Source organism: Hakea prostrata, chromosome 3 (assembly GCF_041222555.1).
Source record: "Hakea prostrata isolate BN-2017 chromosome 3, UWA_Hpros_2, whole genome shotgun sequence".
Classification (NCBI taxonomy): domain Eukaryota; kingdom Viridiplantae; phylum Streptophyta; class Magnoliopsida; order Proteales; family Proteaceae; genus Hakea; species Hakea prostrata.
In genome coordinates this window covers 19828287-19855403 of record NC_142602.1, presented here as the reverse complement: position 1 = coordinate 19855403, position 27117 = coordinate 19828287, and the positions used below count along the sequence as shown (strand labels likewise).

The following is a 27117-nucleotide window of genomic DNA, read 5'->3' as shown; positions in this document are numbered from 1 at the left end:
CTGATAGTTACGCTCTGACCATCTTGATTTCTAAGCAGATTCAAGCCAGATTTAGTTTCCTAACCAATATTTGATCACAGCAAAAGCAATCGATCGAATCAAGGGTCAGACCAGTGACTTGATCAATCAAAGTTCTAGGGATACATTTCTCATCATGTCACCTTTAATTAAAGATTAAGGGACAGATTTTAAAACAGAGCTACAAAATGATGTTATCTTTTAGGGGTTTCTATGACAACAGCTTCCAACTAAGCGTGCATCACCCCACGAATTTCATAGCCAATAAGCAGCATTAGTACCAAACCATATAATTCAACTTCAGATATTATGATGTATGACATGAATTGAGAATTCATATTGATAATATCTGATGACATTTTTTATTTGAATTTACAACAGGTAATCAAACTCTCCTCAGCAAGTAGAAGGTTTGATGGTTTCATGTTCATTTTGAGTTCTGAAGTCAAATTACTGCAACCATAACCAACAGACAGGAATTCATTATTTACAAGTGAGCATAACTGATGCTCAAATATATCACAAACTGTGCCTATAGCCCACAAATAAATACATCAGCCATCAGTCTGCAACAAAAGCAGGATTCGGTAGAAACTTGGGCTAGGCCTACTACTGGTTCACAAGTGTGCCTGGTTGCTAAAGCAAGAAACATACTATTGTGATTTGGAGAATGATGGCTTAACACCTTCTTGTCAGGAGGGGCAGCAGCATAGTAGGAGAAGATGAGGCTCTGAGTTGGTCATCAGAAGCCTGAGAATCTGCATCTCATCCTGTGATAAAAAAGCACAGGGAAGGGGGGAGGGGTGGAGGGCAGCATCTGGTATGTCAGGATGATATAATGGGACTGCTTGGATCACAACAACCGCGACCATGAGAAGATTTGGTACAACTAAGGAAGTAATGTTACCTGGAATGGCACTCATAACCACAAAAATCACGCTCTGACAGCTTCTCTTTCAATAGAAGCATGATCACCAGTGCATGTGAACCACCGCGAGACTATGATCCAAGGCTGAAGAATGGCGCTGATCATTTCTGTGATAACCGCAGCATGGTGGTAGGATGGCTGTTTTCTCATTTAACCATAGCACGTGATTGGTCCAGAGATGGGAAAGGGGCCCAGCTAAGAAAATGAGCATGAATTTGACCATATTCCACATTGAGACCTACCAAGTAGCCATTAACTTCAAGCTCCCAGAAGCTAGTAGCAACAGCAGAACAAGTGGGTTGAAAATCTTTATAGAAATCCAATTCTGGGCGTATCATATACCATGTAAGTCAAGAGTAACATTAGGATACTGGCATCTCCATCTATTCTTTTTCATGTATTTTTCTTCCTTAGTTCATAGCCCTAAATGTCATTCCCAACTAAAGAATATTAGCCTTTAACAGCCTTCCAAATCTTGGCAGCAGACCAGCAGTAGCTAAAAACAGGCATCACCGTACAGCATGAGGTTGCATCAAACCGAACAGGAATCACATCACCAGAAAATTGTAAAAACTTCATTTCTTCAGAAACAGACCAGCAGCAGTATGCTAATCAGATTCACCTGTCAGATACCCTGAAAAAACCACAGGAAATGATAGAAAAACAGCAGGATCAAAGCGTGATCAGGTAATTGCTCTCGTCCAACGTGATAGAGCTAACAAGGAGCAAAGGGAAGTCACTATCCATCCCATCAGTTCCAGCAGATGCAGTTGTTGTGTTGGCTAGCATCATTCTGATCTTGAACAAATGAAAAACTTGGAGAAAACTAATAGAGACTATAACAATGGCAGCAACATGAACAAACTCAAATGGCCCGAGAGAAACATTGCAACATGAAATCTTCTCAACAAACACCAAAATGTCAAAATAATAGCTCAAACCAGAAGAAAGCAGGGTTAGAGAGAATATGGCAGAGGTATCTACAATATAATCTTGAATTTCCTACTGCTGTCAACCAAAGGGGGTCTCTCGAGTCCCAATTTTTTGAGGGAATACAAAATCTGACAGTAGTGTGATCAGAGCTTGTACTTGAGCTTGTCTGATTACTATCGAGAATTGCCAGCATGCAGCAAATACATATGTTGGACCGAAACCTCAGTGATTCCTAAATCTAAACGAAGATTGTGCAATCCACACGAAGAAAGAAAAACAAGAGAGAACAACCAATCTTTGATGATGGAGTTTGGTCACAATCAGACCTGCATCTCCCAGGCTCAAGATTGAAGCCCAAATGCACTAAGCCCCAACCTCCCCTTCTGGGGGGGGGGACCTTAGAGTTGCCGACTGAACCACCGGCGCCGGAAATTCTGGAACTTCACCTCCTTTAATGGCAGAAACTACGAATCCCTGGAACTTACAAGAAAAGGAGAAAATACAAGTCTAGAACCTAATACTTAAAACTAGAGCACCTGAAACACCTTCGACTGCAAAAACACAGCCAAGAACACCTCTGAAACATACACATCGGAGAAGACAAGAAGAGAAAACGAAAAACCCTAACTCAGAAATCAAAAAAGAAGACCCCTAAAATGGTCATTGCATAAATGACCACAAAAGCCTTGAGCCAATATAAATTGGTTCACACAAAACAGTGGCGCCGGTTCAAGATAAGTGCGAACCAAGTGAACCAAGCCCAATTGGTTCAACTCTAATGTCCCTAAAAATTACAGATTACTCCTCACAAATCTCCCCCTTAACCTGTGAAACCAGCAGCTTCGTAGTGCATTTGAACTCCTCCATCATCGCCCAAGACCTGCAAACACAACAAAAACAAAACAGTAGACAAGAACTACAAAAGAAAAGTGTAAAAACACAACAACACAACACAACACCAGACTAGAGCAACTGAGACAACTCAAAAACAAGAACAAAACAGTGACAAACACTGTACCATAAGAAACAACAACCACCACATCTGAAATCTAGAAAACAAAACAAAAAACAAATTTCAGCAAAACAACATACTGATTCAAGCATTGATATCAACAAATTGCAAAAGATCAAGACAATACTTAAACTTAGCAGGAGGCAATACCTTAGTTCCACGGTCAGCAGGGTTATGTTCAGTAGCAATTTTATCAACAAGTAACACACCTTCAGCTGTTTTATCCCCAAGAAAGAAATACTTAATATCAATGTGTTTAGTTTTATCATAGTAAACATGGTTCTTACACCAATAAATTGCACTTTGATTATGCACAAACAAAATGGGCTTAGATTTCAAAACATGCAACTCTTCTAACAAACCCTTCAACCATATAGACTCTATAACACAAAACAATAGTAGATAAAGCTATAATAGATTGCTGCTGCCCTTTCCAATTAATGCAGTTACCAGATAAGAAGAAAAAGTAGGATAACAAAAACTTCCTAATATCACGGTGACGGGTTACTAGCATAATCTGAATCAGTAAAGCCATGCAAACGAACATCACCAGACAGTTTCTTAAACACAAGCCCTTTATTAACAGCGCCCATTACGTACCTCAACAACCATTTCAAACCCAACCAATGTTCCTTACTAGGATTGGACATGAACCTACAGCACACTAACACCATGGGCTATATTGGATTTTTATTTGCAGCAGCGGCTGCAGCCAGCTGCCAACAGCCCAGATTTCGCCACGTCTACAAAATATAATCGGATGGATGTAATTAAAATGGCGGGGGCTTATTTGTAATTATAATTTTCTCGTTTTACATTCTAAGGTTCAACATTTTACAAATTCACAAACCAAAACCCCCAATTCTAACCTACTCTAATCGCCTATTTCGCCGGCCCTAGTTGGTGATTGTGCTTCTCTCAAATGCTTCTCTGCATCTTTATTATTATGTTTCCATCTCAGGCTTCCCATTCCAGACGTATGAGCACGGCAATAATGGTAGATGGTTTCTCCTCAAATCATCACGAATAAATTTTGTTTCGATTTAGATATTGATCCCCTCGTTCCAAACAGACACTGATGTCACAAATCATCAAGGATGAACATGGATGGTGATGTCTCTGCAGATTTAAGATGGGAAGATTGCAGCAATGATATTCTTGTGGAGATTCTGATTTGCTTGCTGCTCAAATTAATTTTCAGATGCAAATGTGTATCAAAGAGATGGCATAACATTACCTCAGACCTGCGTTTCGGCAGCCTCATCGTAAGTATGTGCCCTAACCCTAGCACCAGTTTCATGGGTTTCTTTGAAACCCCATACACCAATCAAAGTATCTGGAGATTCATGGCGTTACCAGCACCAAAGAAGGAGAAGAAGGAGACAGGTATTAGTAACGATGTCAATAACGGTATGGAATCTTTGTTTACGAAAGAAATTCTTTACAACTTCTCCAAATACTTCATCTATTCTTCTAATGGCCTTTTTCTCTGTTACAACCAAATCTTAATGGGGAAAACCGACTATCAAAAAGATGCTGTGAAACCCAGCCCTGACCCTGACCCCCAGAAACCCTGTTGTTTGCAGGTCCAGTGACCCGAAGTAAGGCAAGAAGTCATATTTGGGCCATTTCTGTTGAAGACTTGATGGCTGGATTGGAATCCATGAGTGTTGATGCTAGTGTCCCAATGGTGGAAACTGCACCCGGATGAAGATTGGATTAGTTGATGGTCTTGGAGTGGTCTCTGTATTGATTCGAAGGCATTTCTAACTCCTAGGTATGTCACTCTAGATGTGTGCAAAACCCCTTGATGTTTGGACTTGATCTGAGCCTTCAATTCCCTGTTTTGAAGTTGTTGTCTTGATTGGTCGACTCATTGGTCGATTGGACCAATCGACCAATTGATTCTGTTTTTGAAACTTGAATCCTGTCTCTTCTATTTAAGTCTAATCTCGGGAATACTCCGCCTCCTCTGCCTCCTAAGCCTCTGGAACAAGTTAGAACCCTAATCTAACCCATTCCCTTGCATTCTTTGGTGATTTCTCGCAAAGACTTGAAGAATTCTTCATCTTTCTACAGAAAATGTATGATTTCACTCACTCTGTCTTCTATCTCTGATTTTCTTTCTTTTATTATGTTCTTCATTAAGATCGGAAAGATGATGAAGCATTCTTGTAATCATCAATTCTCTGATCTCACCATATTCTTTAAGACTCATGATCATCATCATGATCTTAAACCCTGCCTGTTGAATTCTTGAAAACCTAACCCTAATCCTTTGAAACCCTAACCTGTGTGATTGTCTGGAGAACTTTTGGTAACCTACCTTGTAAAAGGGAAATCCTTTTTGGGTGACATTGTGTTAACCTAAAACTTAATCATCTATATTTTCCTGTTTTGATTTGTCTTTGTTCATCCGGAGCTCTCAACCTTTGTCCAGGGAGCCAAAAGGGTGAAACCCTAATTTTCTTGGATCAAACCCAGGAACCCCCTTGTTGATCATGTTAACCCAATTATTATGTTTTCTTTACTAGATCTGAATTCTTTCATATCCTAGTTCATTATCTTTAATTTTTCTATTTTTCCCTCCTAACCTATGTTCAACCTAATTAGGTTAACCTCATGATTTCTAGGTTGTAACTTGAGAACTTGTTTTGATCTATGATTGATGTCCTCTATACCCTAGGATACTACCATGATAATTCCCCTCTGATTTGTACCCTTTTGAACCATCGAATTCGGCTTTGGATTCTCAAAATTTGGATTCTTGTAGGCCACTGTCTGCATTGGTCAACTCATTGGTCGACTGGTCCAGCAGACCAATCAATCGACCAATGAGTACAGCAACCTCAATCTTTGTCTGTTTTGATTGATTTATGATCTTTTCCTTTATGCATCTTTCCTAACATGTTGTGTGCACTTGTTTAGGACTGTCTTCTCAGGTTTAGTCAAGATCATACTTGATTCTTTAAGATCACATCCAAGTTAGAAGGTAAGGACAGTTAATTCCTTAACTGCATAGATTACTTGTTCTCTAGTTTCTACTTTATGAAACTATGAGATTACCTACTGTTATTGTATTTTAATTCTGATCTCCTACTGTGGGAACAGTAGCACTTGTTTATATCATCTTTTTCATTATTCATGTTATATGAATTACTTATTACTGCTTAATCTGATGTGCTTTTACATTCTCTTTTATATGATGAACTACTGGTTGCGTATGTCATGACTGATCTGAGAACGTGTTTGAACAAGTTTGGTTTGGTATTGGGAGGTGTTATTTTGACACTTTTGTCCTTGGACATTATCGGAAATAGTATGGGATGTTTCCGGGGTTGCCCATTGACACTTTCCCGAATCAATGGTTGTCATACCTAGGGATGTCTAGCAGGGTTTGGCTAGGATATACCCCTGTTATATCAGACCCGATTCGGAAAGGTATTGAGACCGAACGACCCATGGTAGCAATGGGGATTCACGGGCGCTCAAGACCGGTGAAATGATCCGTGAGAGGACGAGGAATCACATTGTGGGGGCCATTTATTGGAGGGTTGCATATGGCTAGACTTGGGCTCATGGGCGCTCAAGACCGGTGAAATGATCCGTGAGGGGACATGAGAGCTTCCCGTTTACCATATGTGGATAACCAATAGGGTTGATGAGTCCGTAGTCCGGGACTATTAGGACTCTAGTGGAAAGGATACCGGAAAGGATCGCCCGGGGCGAGGAATGGAAGTATCTGGACCTGAGTTAATGTAAATGACTAGATGACTTGCATTGGGTTAGGCTTTTCCCTGACATGCGCCGGTACTTATGCCAAATGGTTGTGAGAGAGTGTGTTGACTTAACCCCCTACCATGGTTTGTCCTTAGGGATGCAAGACCCATTACCAACCGGCTGCCCAAGATACCTTAAATGGTTGAGGGAACCCAAGATATCTTATATGGTTGAGGGTGTGAGCGGACTTTCCTTAAGAAGTACGGTGCTATGACTTAAAGCATGTCTGCCATAGAGACCAGCATACATAGAGTTAGATGCATTCATACTTTATCTGTTTCATACTGCATTGCATCATGTTATGTTTTGCCACATGTTATCTATGATGTTATGGAATAACTACCTTACTGAGTTTCTTTCGAAACTCACTCCTTTTTTTGTACATTCTTTGTTTAGATTATCCTGCAGGTACAGATTATTATGACGAGCAGTACAGTGAAGCGCAAGCCAATGAAGCGTAACACGCAAGGTGCTGGCGACGATCAAGATTACTCTGATGATCCCCCGGCGGATCAAGCTGCGTACTACTTTTGAAAACAGCATAGAGTTAGAACGGATTCATTGGATTGACGAAGTCCATACTTATGAAGACGTTATCTATAAACTTGAAGACGCTTGATCTTAGTTTATTTCTTAGTACATTTGTTTCAGTTGTAATTCCTTTTGACTTTCATACTACGTTCCGCTATTTTTGGTGAAGTGAGTTTCCGCCTCACTTTACTCCTTTTTGATATCATTGGATATCTAGTATCTTTCCACACTCTGATTATACTGATTATTCATTTTTGTTTTGAACCTTGTTTATAATATTAAAACTTGATTTATTTCCTGTTTATGATTATGTTATTGTATATGTGGGAGGATGATTTCCTCGATACTTGATCTTCGGGGCTGTGGATCACACTCTCGGGTATGCCAGTTAGGGTACCAGCTGGGAGGATGTGACAAATGCAAAGAACCATTTGAGAGAATAACAATCACCAACTAGGGCTGGTGAAATAGGCAATTAGACTCTGTTAGAATTAGGGGTTTTGGTTTGTGAATTTGTAAAATGTTGAACCTTAGAATGTAAAACGAGAAAATCATTATTACAAATAAGCCCCCGCCATTTTAATTGCATCCGTCCAATTATATTTTGTAGACGTGGCAAAATCTGAGCCGTTGGCAGCTAGCTGCAGCCGTTGCTACAAATAAAAATTTGGCTGTATTAGGCCTTGTACAGATCATTAAGTACACAACTCAGCCAATTATATTAGAGTAGGGTACCTTAATCATTTCAGATTTTTCAAAGTCAGTTTTAGGACGTTGATAACTAGAGAAATTGAAATGTGTAGCTAAAGGAAATTTAATTGGTTTGCAATCCATCATATTAAATTTCTCAAGAACCTTAATCAAATAAGAACTTTGATTAATATGCATGATACCCTCCCCTCAAACCTATGAATATCAATGCCCAAAATCCTCTTAGCAACCCCCAATTCTTTCATTTCAAATTTAGTTTTAAGTTTGTCCTTAAGGGCCTGTTTGGTTACATGAATCTAGAGATTTCAAATCTCTGGATTCATGAACCTGAGAATTATACCCGTTTGGTTGTAAAATCTCCGATTCAGACGAGATCACCTTTTACACTAAACGTGAATCGGTTAGGGTAAGTGATGAACCGAGTTCAAAAAGCTATACATTTGCACATTCACAAAATCCGTCGATCAATAGTTTTTAGGATGAATCCGTTTCATTCCACAACCAAACATCTAATTTTAAATTATAACCTGATTTGAAACTAAATTTGATCCGATTTTGAAATCTCCTCCTGTCCCGGCCCTAAGATAATCAATCATGGAAGGATTTGAACATGCAATGAGAATATCATCTACATAGTGCAGCAAATAAATAGGAGTTGAATGCATACAAGCAAAATACAAACGACTCTCATATTCACTTCTAGTGAATCCAATGCCAACCATAAATGAATCAAATTTTCTATTCCACTATCTAGGAGCTTGTTTTAAACCATACAAAGATTTTTTTCAATAGACACTTTATTTTCATTTCCAGTGGTTGTAAATCCATCAGACATGATGCATAAAAATAGTTTCATCCAAATCACTATGTAAGAAAGCAATCTTAACATCTAACTATTCCAACACCATGTCAAACTGAACTACTAAGGACAGCAACAGTCTAATTGTCTTATATTTAACCACAGGAGAGAAAATCTCAATAAAATCTATGTCCTTTCTTTGTACAAAACCCATGGCTACTAACCTAGCCTTATACCTCTTACTAGACCCATCATCCTTGACCTTAAACACCCATTCACATGGTAAAATTTTCCGATATTTAGGTCTGTCCACTAGTGCTGAAGTCTGATTTTTAAGTATGGAATCCATCTCATCTTCCATGGCTTTTAGCCAAAGCCCTTTATCCTTAGAATCTAGGGCTTCCCTATATGTACTATGCTCATAAACCCCCATATCAGAAGCTGAATTTCAGCAAAAGCGGCCACGTTGGCCATGTATATCATAGGAAGGGGGGGGTCTGATTTCTCTTCTAACCCTATCCCTAGCTAACTGATAATTTTTAGACTCTGAATTTCAGGTTCTAAGTTACTAGGTCCAGATCCAGTAGGCAGTTCTTCAGGTACATATTCCGGGGTATCAAGAGTACTTGAACAGGGAAGGTGACGGCAGCCTCAGGTTCATCATAATCATGAACTATAGGCTGAATACCTTATTCACAAGTGGAGCATATTCTGGTTCAAGTTCAAACTGAGTCAAATGAGTCAATCTCTGATCAATAGAAGGCAAATTGGTGTTAGCAACACTCAAGCAAGGAAACACAAATTCTCTAAATATCACATCTTACTTTAAAAAGTTTTAACACAAGCTAAGGACCTATCCCACAATTTATAACCCTTTACACCTTCGGGATAACCAATAAAGATATGTTTCTTACTTCTAGGTTCCAATTTGCCAATGCTTTGATGAGCAAAAGCTTCACACCCAAACACCGGGAGGCCTAGCTAGCCATACTTCCTCAGGGGATTTAAGTCCTAGGGTGGCTGAGGAGTATCTATTAATAAAATAAACAGCAGTAGTGACTGCCTCACCCCAAAAACCCTTTGAAACACCAAAACTTATAAGCATGCATCTAACTATTTAATATGGTCCTATTCATCCTTCAGCTATCCCATTTTGTTGTGGAGTAGCCCTCACAGTCCTATGCCTCTCTATACCTCTTAAGCTTACAATAGTCATTAAAGACCTCATTGATAAACTCTAAACCATTGTCAGTTGTAAGCACTTTTGACTCTCTTTTCAACACTATTCTCAACTAATGCAACCCATTCCTTCCTAAGACTTTAATAGATACACCCAAACCTTCCTAGAATGGTCATCTACTAAAGACAAGTAATACAGACAACCACCATAGGTCTTAACTTGTGTTGGACCCCACAAGTCAGCATGTATATAATCAAGGGGAGCATCTGAAAAATAAGAACCTTTACCAAAACATTAGTAAGTCACTAACAGCAAGTGGCATCTGATGTCAGGTGTTACAGGTATGGGTGTATTCAATTAGTAAGTCTCTTATCTTCATTATCTGTTATTCCCTGCTACTTGTGACAGTCACTAACAGCAAGTGGCATCTGTTGTCTTCTCATACCCAAGGCTCCAACAACCATATCAGCCTGATACACCAGGCAGCTACAGTAGAAGCACATTCACATCATTTTCCTGAGCTGATGATCTATATCTGGTGCTGGGCTACCTAAAGTATGCTGGTTTGACGAAAACCTATTTAATGGAAAACTATAACCATAAATAGTTCTACTCCCAGGAACAATCAAATATAAAACCAAAAAAAGATTCCCAAAGAAAAAATTGCAATCTCAAAGGAAATAGAATCAATGGTAAGATTGTCAACACTGATCCAGTGCCTTCGATTGCCTTGGAAGCTACAGTGATGGGCTAGAGAGAGGTGAGTTGCAGCAGGGAAGGGGGAAGAGATGATTGTAGAGGGGCAGCAGTTGAGACAAATCTAGAGAGATGGTGGTTGCGGATGGTGAAGCCGCTACCTTAAAGATGCAGCATTGGTGGTGAGAGACTGTAGAGATGCCTTTGTTCTATCCAGCAGTAAACTAGGTACTAAATATTCTATTGCATACTGCTAATGTACGTAATTACAGATCATTCAGCCGTTACTAAATTATGTGTGGCATGTTCTATATTTGAGAACTATACAGCCAACATACACATACATTGTCAACCCTGGGTACAAATTCCAACTAAATTATGAGTGTGTCTTCTAACAACTTAGGGATGTTTAATAGGGACCTTTTTTATATATATATTGGTCTTAGATCAGCTTTTCTTGCTTGGACCAAGCGACAATCCCAAGCCTACATGATTCCCGACTTGAAATCCATTAGAGACATTCTTATCTGGTCATGTCAGTCTCTCAATTAAAGGTATCAGCCATGCAATCAACTAGAAAAGACCTTTCAGCTGGCTGATATATTGATTGTAGTGCACAATCATGCCTTCCCTGCTCTCACATGAAGATTTAGCAGTGTTTTCTTATAATGACTTTATCGAGGGAGAATGGTCCATTGGCGTAAAAGATTTGAGTGAGAACTGTGACAAAACCAGGATATATGACTCTTAGAGAGTAGCTGCTGAAGCAAGCTGTCTAAGATCCTTTATGGGAGTTTCATTTAGGAAAATAGACATGATTGCCTCAAATTTTCACTGTGGGGCTTTCGTTGGATGGGCCTTCAATCTTTTGTTAGCATTCAGGGGGGCGCTTTTGCATGAAGGGAGAATACATAAAAACGGCAGAGCATAGGCAGAGGTACTACCAATGGCAATGAAGCTAAGGTAGAACCATAGGCAGGATGGAAGCTCGTAAAGGAATCCGAATTCCCTGGTTATACTACCCATCTAATAAAGTGATTTAATTTCAAGCTTTCCTCAAGCTTCAGCCCAAAATATGACCAATGGACCAAGTTTCGATGGTCCTGCAACATGTTGAAGTTTCAACAAGGTCGAACTACTCCGACCTTGGTTCTTATGCTAGAGTCCACACACTGAAGCTACCGATACACTCAACCCCAACACAAAGAACGAGCAATCACAACTCTTTCCGAAATCAGTGCTATGGATGAGTTTAGAGTGCAACGAAATTTAGAAGATGCATCGAAGGATATCAAGTAGACAATATAATTGAGAAGATCGAAAAAGCTGAGGAAAGGGAAATTGCGAAGAAAAAGTGAAGAACAAATGAAGGGGGAAAAAGGACCAACCATGAGCGAATGAGAGACCTTCTTGAGTCCCATTTCAAGCTCCATTGCTGGAACGCACGACCGAAGCCAATGCCAAAACCGCAGCTGTAGCTTTAGCGGGTTTAGGCTGACTCCTCCAGCTATTGAACTAATCGATGACGCCGAGTGGCTTGCCGAGAGAAATAGAGATGATGAACCAGTGGAGTTCTCTGTGTCCCGCCACGCAGCCACCTGCGCGTGGGAAAGCCAGTCACCGTTGCTGCCTTGACACTTTAAATCACAAAATCAGGTGGGGCCATAAATGAAACATTTAAAAAAAAAAAATTAAGAGGGTGAAACACTGAAACCCACATTGGCATCAAGTGGCTTCCCATCCTCATGCTCGGTAAGCGGAGTCGGGATCATCTCCACGTCCGGAAAACACCAACGGCTTCCCAACCACAGAAACACAGTGGGGCCCACAAGTAAAAATATGAGTTTTTTCTTTTCAAAATGTGTTTTTTGCCTGTGGGCCCCATTATTTTTGTGGTTGGGAAGCCGGGGAGCACAGAGTGCTTCCCCAACGGGTTGCAGATCCGGACTCCGGTAAGCGTTGAGCGTCTTCCGGTCAAGGTCGTTGGTCTGGACTTTGCTCCAGTTTGTGTTAAACCCCTATAGAGGGGTTAGACTCTTGAGCTTCAGCCATAGGGTTAGATCCCTACAAGAAAAATTTTCAACTCATATAGTTGGATTCTTTACACGTACTCAATTCAAAGTAAAATTTTGTTTTTGGTTTTTTGTATGGCGCCCCTTAAGTGGGGCCCAAATTCATGACTGTCCCTTTAAGGGTGATATATTTCACGGCTTCCTCCTGGCACAAAACTCAATATTCCAAGTTTCCGGCGTTTTGACGGTTAAGTAAAGATTGAAAAATGATTATTATACATTTATACCCGTTAATGTGTAATGACCTAAATACCCCTTGTTAATTCTTTTTTCAGTTCGTTCGAAAGGAAGTTCACTCTCCTCTGCCCCCAACTCCGCGAACTTCCTCTACCTTCGACTCTGGTGGTTCCTCTACCTCCGACTCTGGCAAGCTTGTTCCTGTGTTTCGCTTTATGATCCAAATCTTCACCCACCTGGGATGTGATCTCATGAACCAATCCGTTTACCTGGGCGAATAATGATTTTGGTGCTCTGCAAATCTCTTCCCTACGCTCACCAAAGAACCCACTTTTTTTAACAAATCGTAATTCAGAAGCAAAGTAAATTTGTTCCTGTGTTCCGCTTTATGATCACAATCCAATGAAAAGAGGAACCCAAGAATTCGAGAAGTGAGCAACATCTATTCGATGAAAGTCGCATACAAGAAGATAACTCCCAAGATTCAGGGGAAACTAGAGAGGTTGGGGTGGTTCTGGCCACCGATGGAAGGGGAAATGGAGAGTTGATCTTGGAGGATGAAAGAGCCTCGCCAAATTATGTAGTGGATGGTGATGAGGCACTTGATTGCTACTGTGGAGTTTCGTGTATGCTGAAGACGACCCATCAGATAATCGACGCATGCTAAAGCCGTGAGGCAAGAACCATGTCCCAAGGAGAACAGGGTTGGATTTGAGGGCGGGGTCGTGTGTAGTCGCTCTCAGTATTGCAACTTGGAGACCAACGTTGCAAGGCTTGGATAGCAAAGCTGCTTTGCTCAAGTGTTGTCTCTCAGTACTACCATCAGATCTCTAAGCTGCCCTTCGTTTTTGCCCAATTGCTCACAAACCATGTGATAGAACGGTGGGCTGACCAGCGAAGAATTTCATCTTAAACCATTGGATTCTTTGAGCCAACCCGTGTTTCTGCGTTGTTTACCCTATCATTGAAGGAGAGAGGGTGGGCTGATTTTCGGAAGGTGAAGGTGTGGTGGTTGCCGGACGAGTGGTGTTGCAGGGTTTTCGGCAGGGTATGAAAAGAAGATGGATCTCCCATCACCAAGTGAATGAAAGGGTAATTTTGTCCTCACACATTAACTATGTATAATTGTCATTTTACAACCCTCTTGACCATCAAGGAGGATAACTTGAAATATTGAGTTTTATGCAAAGGGAGGGCTGTGAAAAATATCGCTTTTAAGGGGACAGTCATGAATTTAGACCCCACTTAAGGGAGCACCATACGAAAAAACTCTTAACTTTTATTTTAGCTAATTTATTAGTCTTCCTGCCATTCGGGCTTTGCATGGCCAAGTTGTAGTCCTTCATTGGTCTAATGATGGGTTAATCCGTAATATTTTGTGACTCTCTAGTTGTCTCCAGTATGTTCAGTTTCATTATATCATCAGGACTTGTAATAACCATGCTGACTTCTTAGCCCATGGTACAAAGAAGTTTCATCTAAATCGTGTTTAGTGGTAGTCTCTTGCAAGCCGTTTTGTAAACAACATTTACCTTTCCTCTAGTGTTACATTGGAGGGTCTAATATAATATAGTTTTCCATTTGACCCCCCAAATAAATAAATAAATAAATGTATCAATATTCTTTATATGATATGAAAAAAATAATAAAAATAATAATAATACTAACAATATAGTACTAAATCATAAACTCGATGTCGTGGTCGGCCGATTTGATACGCACATGTAAAAGTCATGTGCTCGTTCAACTTCAGCCCCTTAGGCATGTTCTACATTTGCTCCGAATTGTTGTGCCAGCCTGACTTACCATAGTGTGCTGTTGCACGCTCCCTTGGTGAAACATTGCCGGCCTTTATTTTTCCAATAGGCTCCATGCACCTCGTGTACCCGGGTTTGGGAAAGAGCGCTCTGTGGTCGTTGACCATGTCGGCCTTTTTTTCTTGGTGGAGAATACATTCATTCATTGGCAGGGGCGGTAAAGCAATCCCTTGACCGCATCGAAAAAGGCCAAACCACCCCCCTAATTGCCTTGAAATGCATCCCTACAACTCTGATTTCACAACAGAAATTTGGCCATAAGATAATTGATATCATCTAACCATTTGTTAGGATTAGAGTCACACAATCGAATAGAAAACAAGGAAGAAAGAGACATAGATGTTACTCTGGTTCACCTTAATGTAAGGCTATGTCCACATTAGATTTTTTACTCAATGTTCGATTACAAAAGAATATACATAAGTGCTTAGAAACCCTAAGTGACAACAATTCATGGGCCCAAGCCTCCACCATTGTTTTTTTTCCATTTTCTCTCCACCTGATCAATAAGTTCACCCATCCACCTTATATCACAATCTCTCTTGGGCTAGGCCTTATTGATTTTATACTCCGGTAAAGCAGGAACCCATATCTCCCCCCAATTTCCAATGTTTTATTGATCCAATTCTCCAACAAAAGTCCATCCTTTAAACATTCTCTACCTGTGTTGGTGTTTGTGGTGTCTACCAATGGATGCACGTTACGTAAATTTCATTTAATTTCAGTCACTTAAAACACCATATACATGTCTAACTCAAGTGAAACAAAACATATTTTTCATTCAAAAAAAAAAAAAAAACAAACCATGCGTTTTGAGTGGTCTGGATTTACTATAATCTACATGGCATACATCAAATAGGGGGGCACTACTTCCTTTTTATCAGCCTTGAAGATTGGATCCCAACATTTAAACCAATCATAGATGTTACTAATGTTCTGTCTGATGGAGGGTATTAGCGATATTTATGAAAAATCAACAAAAACCCTAGCCACCACTTCATCTTAAGTTTATGCGGCTAAGGTTACTTCCAAGAGTTTCTCAGCTATTAGGAGTCTCACAGCTGATCAAACACTAGTTACTACATATAATAAGGACTCTACAATTAGACTCGCAAAGACTCTTCCAAGAATTCCATAGGTGATCAAACACTAGCTACTGCATTTAAGAAGGACTCTACTCTAACCAACCCAAATAAGAGTTTGATACACATTACAATTACTACAACTGCATAAAGTCAATATTTTATGTAATCTAAAACACCTATATTTTCTGAGGGCTAAACTAAATCGATTATCTAGCTGAGGCCCACGGAGTCGGCTCTTTGGCCGCTCCCTCCTGGCTTCGGTGTCGGATGTCTTGGCTTTGCTGCCCCCTTCTATTGAAATCGGTCCAACACCTATATTCATATAAATCCAAACACTGTAACTCAAAGTATATAGAAGACCACAATTACAAGAGTCTTAGAACACTGATGAATAAGGACTCTATTTCTATATAAGAAAGCCATGTACACAACTCTTTACAAAAGTCAAAACATCTGAACTCTTCGGTTGACATCGGTTGAATTCAACGGAGCCACGTAAATCCTAGTGAATATTTAATAATCTCAATATCACAACCACACCACACGAGAGGAAATTAAAGGAATATTCATAACAAGCAAGCTTTCACCTTAAGCAATTTCATTTGCACAAGTCTTCCTTACAAACATTTTAATTATAAATAAAAGTTGGGGCATTCCATAATCTCTTCCAATAAATTCTTTCATTAATGAATAAGACTAGTGATTACCTGAAGAGGAAGGCCAACTATTAGAAAGATCATTGCTCCTATTTTTAAAAAAATGGTATACATATTTAACAGAGAATCTTCCTGATTTGGAAACTACTCACACCAACTTCTCCTCATGATGATACAATTCCAACTAGATTTTGATAATTTCCTTCTAATCAATAGAAAGGAAAAATGCATCAAGTAAATCCACCTTCCAAACTTTAGTTCGATGATCAATTAAGTCTAAGACTTATTGTTTATAAAAGTTCCGGACTTCCCACCGGGAGGTCTGGGTTCGCACCATCCGGCGGCACCTATATATTAGTAATATATTTCCCCTCCCCTATATATAAACTCTTCAGATTCAAAAAAAATAAAAATAAATAAATAAATAAATAATCCCGGACTTTATCCAATATGCTCCCATGGGACTTGATCTATTGAACTTCAAATTTTTTTGAAGTTAGAATCCAATTGCCTTCCCATATTTAGATCTTCTCACCAATACCAACTTTCCAAAAAAGTCTCAATAAAAGAGATTCTTTTCCTTCAAGTAAGCTCTTCCAACACTAAGATGGTTTGTTGTCAAATCTGACTTGTAAAAAATCACAATTAGCATTTGAATTATATCAATAAACAACATTATAGTAGCAATACAATTTCCTTGAGATTGTGATTGTATTCATATTATAATGACCTTGAATTAGTGATTTTGTTGAAAAATAAATGATAAGGTTGCTTCTTGTTATTTTTGGGGTGATTGTATATTTGTATTCATATTATCATGGTAAAAAATTCGAGGGAAACTCAAGTTTCAACCGGGTGAAAATGGAAAACTTAGGTGAAAACTTGGGAAATTTCGAAGAAATCGATGATTTTTTCCGTACAAGTTTCGACATCAAGTTTCGACAGTTTTAGATAGTATTTTGGGGTGGAATCTTGTATTTAAGCTAATTAGAGTATAAAGAATACATTTGTTGTATTTTGCTGAAAAAATCAATGTAGATATGTCATTCAATGCGCATAACATCAATGTAGAGTTGTCAAAAAGTACATTTTAGACTTAACTACTTAAGCACATAACATTCAATATATAATTTATAATTTCAAAATAGTTGACAATAAAAAGAAAATACAACTTAGTGTTAAGAGGAGTGCCAAGAGTGGATTCATCCTGTGAACTGAGTAATACTATGCCTGTAACATCCTCTCCTCCAACCAACGAACATAGACATCCCATGACATTTTATGCCTATGATTGTCAAGTTAATCGACAACTGTAACTTTATGAGTCTGGTCACCAACATGCTTAAGATAACCAACATGAGGGAATACACACTTTGGATAGGGAAGTCCTAATGGAGGGGGTATTTGGGGAAACATGAAATAAACAAAAAAATTGAAAAATTGGGAAAGCTACAAAATTTACAGGAAAAAGTTTCAAATTTCCACCAAATTTCTCAGGTTTCCACTAAATTTTTTAGGTTTCCACAAAATTTGGGAATTTTTTTTCCTCATGATCCAGCTGGTCCAACTGGGTTAAACCAAGTTTCGACAGGTTTCAAGGTTTCGACAAGTTTCGATCGAAACTGAGGATTTTTTTTCAGTCCTCATGAGTTTCGTTTCGCATTTTTTCAAAATGAAAAATTTCGATGGAATTTTGTTCTATGCATATTATAATGACCTTGAATAACCTGAATTAGTGATTTGTTGAAAAATAAATGATAAGGTTGCTTTTTTTTATTTTTTGGGATAAATATTATGTTGTTTCTTGGATGAAAAGCAAGTCATGCATAATTTATTGTAAAATGAGGCACAATGATGCATTTTTATGTTTAACTATCATTTTAGACCTACACAGTCACTTTTTATTTTTATTTTCTTTATTATTATTTTTTATTCTCTGTTTTCATTGGAAACAGGATACACGTTCTCAAAATCCAAACATTACAAACATTGTATGCTTTGAATTACAAATAAGTTCACACAGCGGTGACTCTTACTCGTTGATTTTAAACAAATTCAAACCGGTCAGGCTAATTACCCTTTAAACATTTGACCTGACATTTTTTGTTTTGGGCCAAAAAAAACATTTAACCTGACCATGTTGCCTTTTATTATTTTATTATTTTGTAATATTTTATTAATTTATTAATTTGTTTTTTTTTGCTAATGAATTAATTTATTACTTTGTTAAAACCATGAAATGTGGAATAACACGAGAAATATAAGATGACGAGCAAATAGTGCTAGTTATAGAAGCTTTAACTTATAGAAAAGCCCTTTTTACCAAAAAAAAAAAAAAAAAAACTATTAGAAAAGCCCTTCTTTTGGCCGGACAACAATGCTTTGTTCATTTGACTGAGAAAAAAAAAAAGATAAAAGAAAAAAATGTCTTTGTTCAAGAATGTCTAGCACGTCATCAAGATTTAGGGAAATGCTGAACTCTACATGTGTTAAGTTTCAACATATCCACGTGGAAGCCAATAATTTTGGTGATAATTGGCTCTTTACGTCGCCTTGAACCATTAGAACTACTTATTTACATTCTTCTAGGCTTTGTTTGATTACATATTCAAATAAAAACATTTTCTTAACAAATAGGGAAAGAAAAACAATCAAAATCTCAAGTCAAAAATCTATACTTTTCCTTTCTACATTAAATCCTACTCAATCATGTTTGATACTCTTACCAATCTTTTTCTATTTTCATACATAATTTGGATTAAGTTGAAGCTTGGATGTAGATTAGAAATGAAGGGATCAACCTAATCTACTTCTAGAGCAAATCTAAGCATCAAACAGGTGTCAAACTTCTAGATGTCTATACATATTATTTAATTTATAAACACATAATAATTAGTAATTTCAATAAAATAATGATATATCTGTACATGGAAACGCAGCTGTAGATTACCCGGTAGCCGGTGATGAGTCATCATCTTTGACGGCCCAGGTCCGTGTGAATTTATGAAAACGTATAGAAATATTTTGTTTCTTTGTGATGTGGGGTCCACGTAGGCAACAAGTTTTATAAGGTTTTCATTTCATACCCAAAAACCAAATTTATAAGGCCACAAAATTCTCAGAAACGAGAAGAAATAAATTTTTTTCTGTATAGAAATAAATGATAAATTCATTTTTCCAGTTCCTAAGTTTCCGACCTACTTGCTATTTCCATTCAAATTGATGTGTTTTTGTTGATTTGTTTAAATTTAAATTTGTATTTTTCAGACACCGTTTGCAGTGTAAGAAGACTTCTGTTGTCTGTCGCTGCCACAGGAAAGAGGGGGAAAAAATTAAAGATAAAGTGGAAGAGAAGAGGAAGAAGGTAATCGCTTCACGATTTCCTCTTCATTCATTTGAATTCCGTGAGTTCTGTTAGGATTTCACCGATTTGTTGTCTACTAGTCAAAGATAAGGGGGAAGTTGCAGGTGCAGGTTTGATGCCGTCTTGATTTTAGCTTGTTATCGTCTCAGTGGGTTCGATTTTCAAGTTTCAGAAGGAGAGTGGAAAGGGAGAACTAGTGTAAGATTCGATTTTGAGGGATTAGTTTGTTTTAATTTCTACAAGGAATCATTTATGGTGTTTGGGTTTATGGATACCTAGTTTGGTTTAGGTCATTGACGGTGTCGGTTTTTTGAGGCTATCTTCTTCTATTCTTTCTATTGGGGCAGTGGAAGAGACTTCCTTTGCATCTTTTGATTGCAGATTGGACGAACTATAGGCATGGTGGACGTTCCCAATTAAAACATAAGTATTTTGGTGTTTTGTCTCCCCAAATTTGTTTTAGCGACTGAGTTGGTATTTGATATAAATTTTAGCCATTTGGGGGTGGGAGCGGAGGGTCGTCACGGCGGGTAGTTTCAAGGCCGTTTCCTTGTGGAATGCAAACCAAAAGCACATATTTGCATGATTTTGCCCGGTGGTAGCAGTGGAACAATCATCAGAGCCCTTAGTTGCGTGTTTGATATCAGTTTTGGTATCTGGAATTGCAGTTATGGTATCGAGATTGCTTTCTGATTTGGGCAACCAAAGTTGCAGTTTGCGTTTTAATTGTCCCCGGATCTATATTTCTCATGCAAAATTGTATCTGATGAAAGGAACTGCACACTGTAGCTGTTTTTGAGTTCAGTTTCTGTTGCTGCGAATTGGAGCAGCAATAGCTGTAGGAACTCCACCCAGGATCTATTGTAGTGTGGATTTTTATTTTTTAGGTGCTTTGCATTCTGCTGAAGCCTTTTGGTGTTTAGTTATTGAGTTTGCCATCACTCTTTGTTAATTGGGTTCGGTCGCTGTTCAGAAACTTGCATTTGATTTCAGCTGTATTATTTTGAGTGAGAAATTTGAACTTCAGCTGTGGCCAATGATCATTTCATAATGAATGGGGCTGGGAGGGTTGTTTGTCAATGGACTCCCAGGACAAAAAGTTTACTGATTTAGTCGACGTCTTTAAATCCTGGCTTCCTCGGAAGACAGACTCAGCTCATGTGTCAAGGGACTTTTGGATGCCTGACGAAAGCTGCAGGGTATGCTACGAGTGTGACTGCCAATTCACAGTCTTTAATCGTAGGCATCATTGCCGTGTATGTGGAAGAGTTTTCTGTTCAAAGTGCACTGCAAACACAGTTACTGTCGTGGCTGATGAGACAAAGACAAGCAGCGAGGAGGGGGAAAAGATTCGGGCCTGTAATTATTGCCACAAACAATGGGAACAAGGTTTAGCAACAGTTGGTAATGGGATCCGAACATCCACTCCAGGTCTCAGTCCTTCACCCTCAGCAGCAAGTCTGGCCAGCACAAAGTCTAGTGCAACTGGTGGTAGCAGCAGCAATAGCACTACTAGTTCTATGCGATACTCAACTGGACCTTATCAACGGGTGCCATATAGTGCAAGTCTCAGCCCCCATCAGTCTTCTCAAGTTGAACATACAGAAAAACATGACATGGTAGTGCCTGATAGGGACATGGATCCTGTTAAAGATGTTGGGGATCAATCTCCCTGTGCTTATGGATTTTCATTTAACAGGTATTCTTTTGATCTTGCTTCTTGACAGAAATTCCTGACAGTAGCTAGTTTAATCAGTAGGTACAGGGCAGGTTTTATTAGCATGGTCAATAGTTGTGTGTGTATGTGCCTGTTTTGTCCATTTGTGGTGTTGGTTTATGAATGAGTACATGACCATCACTGGCTGTAGGAATGGTTTATTCACTGGTTAGTGCTCTACAATCCTAAACAGATTTTTGTGTTCTCTCCCTGGTATCAAGCAATTTTGTTTTGCATTTTTTGGGTGGGGCTAAGGGACGGGCCTTGGCACAACGGTTGGTGAATCACAGTTGTAGTCCTGAGGTAAAAGGCATTGAACAGCCTCCCAACAAAATTTATTGGGGGTATGATTGCGTAGGACAACTACCCCCTGGACTGTGCTTGTGCAGAAGCCTTTGGCACTGGTTCGCCCTTTTTATTTTTTTGGAAGTGTTACTCATGTACTTGGATAGATTCTTTGATTAAATGTGCAGACTAATTAAAACTTTTCTCTCTTTTATTACTCCGTATCTAATATTAAGACTGTTATGGAGGTGCATGTTCAATTATGTGGTTTTTGCTTATTCTTTGGTGTCAGGAGTGATGACGATTATGATGAATATGGTGTTTATCGATCAGATTGTGAAACTCAGCAATTTCCTCCGGCTGATTATTATTATAGCTCAGTCGAGTTTGATGAGATTGACCATACCTATGGATCACATAAAGTGCATCCTGATGCAGAAAATATTGAAACAAAGGATTTGTGCAGCTCGTCGGTACATGATAGTTTGGACGAAGGGATTAAGAAACAGGGGGAAGAAGGAGACGGACGTGATACCGGTTACGAATGTGATACTGCTGGATCATTATATGGGCCTGATGTTACAGAAACAGAGCCAGTAGACTTTGAGAATAATGGGTTGCTTTGGCTACCTCCAGATCCAGAAGATGAAGAGGATGATAGAGAAGCTGTGCTGTTTGATGATGACGATGACGATGCTACAGGAGAGTGGGGATATTTACGTTCTTCAAGCAGCTTTGGCAGTGGGGATAACCGAACTAGGGACCGATCTGCTGAAGAGCACCGTAAGGCCATGAAGAATGTGGTTGACGGGCATTTTAGGGCTTTAGTTTCCCAACTTTTGCAAGTTGAAAATCTACCTATTGGTGAGGAACCTGACAAAGAAGGTTGGTTGGATATAATTACATCATTGTCTTGGGAAGCTGCAACACTCCTGAAGCCAGATACAAGCAAGGGTGGAGGAATGGATCCTGGTGGGTATGTGAAGATCAAGTGCCTAGCTTGTGGGCATCGCAGCGAGAGGTACTTTTACAATAAATAGATGATGATTCATATAAGGCAACTAATTACTCTGGAGATTCCTCTGAGCAACCATTTATTTGATGTCACGAACTCACAACTCAGACTGTAACATGGTCAATCATTTTTCTCTCATGCATGTTATTTTTCCAGACCAACTGCATGTGTATTATCTCTGTTTCTTGTGAAGATGAAATCTGGTGGTGATGTGGTGTACCATGTAGTTTATTTAATGTGTGGCTTAGGTTCATGAAACCCATGAGGTGTCTTTCCTTAAAGAATTGACGATGTGGTATGTTGGTGGATATGCATATTGTGTGGTTATGTCTTGCATCTTATTAAACTCAATGTGCGGTCTGCCTTTATTACCAAATCACTCATTTTCATATGTGGTCTTATTGTATTTGCATCGTGTGCTATGAAAACAAGTCCTTTTATGAAGATTACATTGCCTGTCATATCATTTCCCACACACTATGCCCTCTACAGCAAAATTGATATGTTTTTGTGTTTTCACTTTTTTATTTGGAATTTAAACTAGGTTTGCTGCATTTCTTACTAGCGTAATTTCATTGATCTAGCATCAAGTTGCTCGGGTGACATGAAATCTCTGAACATATCCAAATATACCTCTAAGACAGCATACATAGATTCAGTAAAATGTTGGGCGTTGAAGTTGTCAAAATCATAACAGAATGACTCGTCTGAAGCCAACATCATACTTAGCCGCTTGTGCACTCTGCCCGCTTCCGCTTCTTCTCCAACAGGAAACTTATGCCTTAACACCTCCTATGTTGGATTCTATTAGGAGTCTAATAAGAGTTTGTATAGGAGTTAAATTAGAGTTTGCATTCATGTAAACTTCTATTCCTTGTAATAGTCTACTTTCCACTTTATTATAAATAAAGGGCTTGAGATCATGGATCAATAAGCCATTCACCACAATCGTTTCTTTCAACATGGTATCAGAGCCTAAGTTCGATTAAAGAATTTTTTCCTTCTGCAAAACCCATCGCAGATTTTTTGCAGATTTTCTCTTTCTTCTGCTACCGTAAAACCCATCGCAGTTGCAGAATTTTCTGCAACCATCGCAGGAATTTTCTGCAACTGTAATACCATCGTAGAGCTCTTTCTTTTGCAACAATTGCAGAACTTTTTCTACAACCATCGCAGGATTTTTCTGCAACTATCGCAGACATTCAAATTCCTCTTTTTTTTCGCAACTATCGCAGATATTCAAATTCAGAAATTTTCTGCACCTATTGATTCTTCAGTTTTGGACAGAAATTTGCCACTGCAAGAACAAGAAAAAGGAGGGAAAGAAGAAGAGAAGAGGAACCCTGCTTATACCATCGCCGCTGCATCTCTTATCGAGCCAGAAGCCATCGAAATTCCCTGAATTTTTTTTCACCCATCGTTTTTTTCTGGCATACCATCACCGCCGCACCTGCACCCATCGCAAACCCTCGCAACCTACAGTTCTGTTTTTTTCCGGTTCTTCAGTTCCACTGCACCCATCGCAAACCCTCGCAACCCATCTCCTTTTTTTTTCTCTGTTCTTCAGTACCCACTGCACTACAAAGGGTTCGATTAGGGAAGACCAGGAAGAAAAGGAAAGAAGAAGAGAAGAAAGAGAAGAAACACCATCGTCTTCGCTACTTGCTTCGTCTCTCCAAGCTTTTGGGACTTCAAGAAGAAGAAGAGAAAACGAATCAGACTGAACTAGGTAAACAATAAATCTTGGTCGAACCATATTTTGGTTCTCTCCAACTTTAGACCATATTTTGGTTCTCTCTGAATTTAGACCAAACCAGACCATTGCATATTTGGCCAAACCATATTGTTATTTTGTTTCTTATAATCTGCTATTCTGTAAAAAAAAAAAAAAGAGAGAGAGAGAGAAAAATTGTCTGAGGTGTTTGGCTATTGCATTCTGCGACGTTTCTGTTACTTCGAAAGGGTGAAGACTGAAGAACTGCAAATAATTTTGTCAACATGACAACTATTGATGATACTACTGCTCCCACTGGATCCGAATATTTTTCCACTTTTCATTCTCTTTCGGTAAGATTTGACGGCACAAATTACTTGATCTGGTCTCGATCTGCTTACCTGACTATTGTTGGAAGAGGACTAGTTGGATACATTACGGGCACTACTATCAAACCCACTACCGCAGGTGTTTTATAGGATAAATGGATATCAAACGACTCTCTTATTATGTCATTCCTTTTGAATTCCATTCATCCAAATATTGCCCGGGGTTACCTATTACTTGATACTGCAGCCCAAATCTGGAAGGCTACTACTGAAACAGATGGACAATTGGGGAATGATGCACATGTTTATGAGCTATGAAAGAAGCTTCATAAGACTACCCAAAAGGAACTAACTGTGGCCCACTATTATGCTGAGTTGCGATCTCTTTGGCAAGAGTTGGATCATTATGGGGATTATCACCCCACTAATCCAGATGATGTGGCGACATATAAGAAGTACATTGATAAGATTCGAGTATATGACTTCTTGGCAGGTTTGAACATGGAGTACGATTAGATCAGAGTGCAAGTCTTAAGTCGTTCTCCCTTTCCTACACTAGAACAGTCTTATGCTCTTGTTCAGTGTGAGGAAAGTCGTCGATTAGTCATGCTTCATACTCCTATAATGGAGAAATCAGCTTTACAGTCTGTTTGCACTAAATCTGATCCGGCTAAGGAGATTGTCAAGTGTGAGCACTGTCACAAACCATATCATACCAAGGAAAATTGTTGGAAACTGCATGGGAAGCCTGCTGATTTTGAGCAAAAACGAGCACAAAGACAGGGAAAACCAAAGACTAATCTTTCTGAGACAGTTTCCACCACACCCTCTGCAGACGTTGGTTTTTCGCAGGAGAAGTTCGCTACTCTGCGACGTATTATGCAGTCTTCTATTGCCGGTACAGCCTCGACCATTGCTTCCTCTACTACCCCTACCAACTCCTACCTAGCTACTTCAGGATCTGAGGAAGGAGATTGGTCGTGGTAAATGGATTTTATTTGCTCGAGCCGATTGGAGGATCTTCTAATCCGGTCCATTCGGTAATATCAGACCTTCATTAGTGGCACCGTAGGCTCGGTCAACCCCCTTTCAAATTTTGTCATTTTCTCTAGATTTGTTTTCCTGATACTTTTATCTTACCATTACAATTTCTTCCTTTCCAAGTTTCCCCATTGGAATTTCTTTGTTATTATCTTCCCACGTGTAACGCTACACGTGAGGGGGAGATTGAAGATGTCTACAATTCAAAGCCTTTCATGTAGACTTCCTTATGTAGAATTTGATCTTTGTTACCTTTGAAAGTTTGTCCCTTACCTTTGCAATCTTCCACTTTGGAAATCTAACATTGCTATAAAGCTATCTTTTTGACTGTGCAGAACTTGATCTCTGTTAACCTTGGAGATTTGCCCCTTAACTTGACATCTTCCCTTCGGAGATCTAACCTTGCAAAAGACTTGTCGTTTGACCTTTGCAGAACTTGATCTCTATTACCTTTGGAGATTGTCACTTATCTTGACAAATTTTCCCCTACCTTTGGAGATTGTCTCTTGGCAAACTTTCCCTTTAAAGATCTAACATTGCTACAAATCAAAACTTTCACTTTGGCTGTTTTACCCTAGCTATTGTTACCCCAAAAATATATTTTCCCTCAGATTTGTGCAGAAATTTAGTCTTCTCAACATTTGAAGATTCTACTTTTTTACTTGGGCGTTCTTCCTTGGAGACATAAAGTTGCAGTAAAGATGAAGACAAATCAAATGGAAGTCTATAAGGCAGACGTAATCTATAAGTTTGAAGATCAAATTGCAGATGTTTACCTGACAGATGTTTTATACTTTTTTGGTCAAGTTGGACATGTGTGATATCCATGCCTCAACTTGAGGGGGAGTGTTGGATTCTATTAAGAGTATAATAAGAGTTTGTATAGGAGTTAAATTAGAGTTTGCATTCATGTAAACTTCTATTCCTTGTAATAGTCTACTTTCCACTTTATTATAAATAAAGGGCTTGAGATCATGGATCAATAAGCCATTCACCACAATCGTTTCTTTCAACAAAAGTGAATTAACTAAGAGGAGTTGCCTAGGCATCATAATTGCTTTGGCATGGATGAGCATCGGTTGCCTTTGCCTTGGTCCTCTCCATTGCCTTTGGTCATCTAGACGTATAACAACAATGCAAGGTTGCCAAGGCGGCAAGGCGACCAAAGCGGTTGGGGATTTGTCTAGGTGTTCAGGCAACAAAGCGGTGCCTAGGCGGCAATAAGGCGACCAAAGTGGTTGGGTCAATTTTTTTTCA

The 27117-nt window shown here is 39.1% G+C and overlaps 1 protein-coding gene, 1 long non-coding RNA gene and 1 pseudogene across 3 annotated transcripts in view; 1 reads left to right on the top strand and 2 right to left on the bottom strand.

Annotated features, from left to right (window-relative positions):
* Nucleotides 1–243: 243 nt before the first annotated feature.
* LOC149021438 (uncharacterized) lies at nt 244–12187 on the bottom strand. Its single transcript, XR_016172333.1, has 3 exons — nt 11977–12187; nt 926–3106; nt 244–788 (listed from the first exon to the last, which is right to left on the bottom strand). It is a non-coding gene; the product is annotated as an uncharacterized LOC149021438 (long non-coding RNA).
* A 718-nt stretch (nt 12188–12905) lies between these two features.
* On the bottom strand, nt 12906–13708 carry LOC149021437 (putative clathrin assembly protein At4g40080; annotated as a pseudogene).
* A 5800-nt stretch (nt 13709–19508) lies between these two features.
* Nucleotides 19509–27117, top strand: part of LOC149021436 (1-phosphatidylinositol-3-phosphate 5-kinase FAB1B-like) — a 32228-nt gene continuing 24619 nt past the window's right edge. For both annotated transcript variants that reach the window (XR_016172332.1, XM_089149670.1), the window contains exons 1-2: nt 19509–21458; nt 22054–22782. Coding sequence is in view for 1 of the 2 variants with exons in the window: in XM_089149670.1 (XP_089005796.1) it covers nt 20839–21458; nt 22054–22782 (1349 nt within the window). In the remaining variant the exon portion in view is untranslated. The remainder of the gene's footprint in view (nt 21459–22053; nt 22783–27117) is intronic.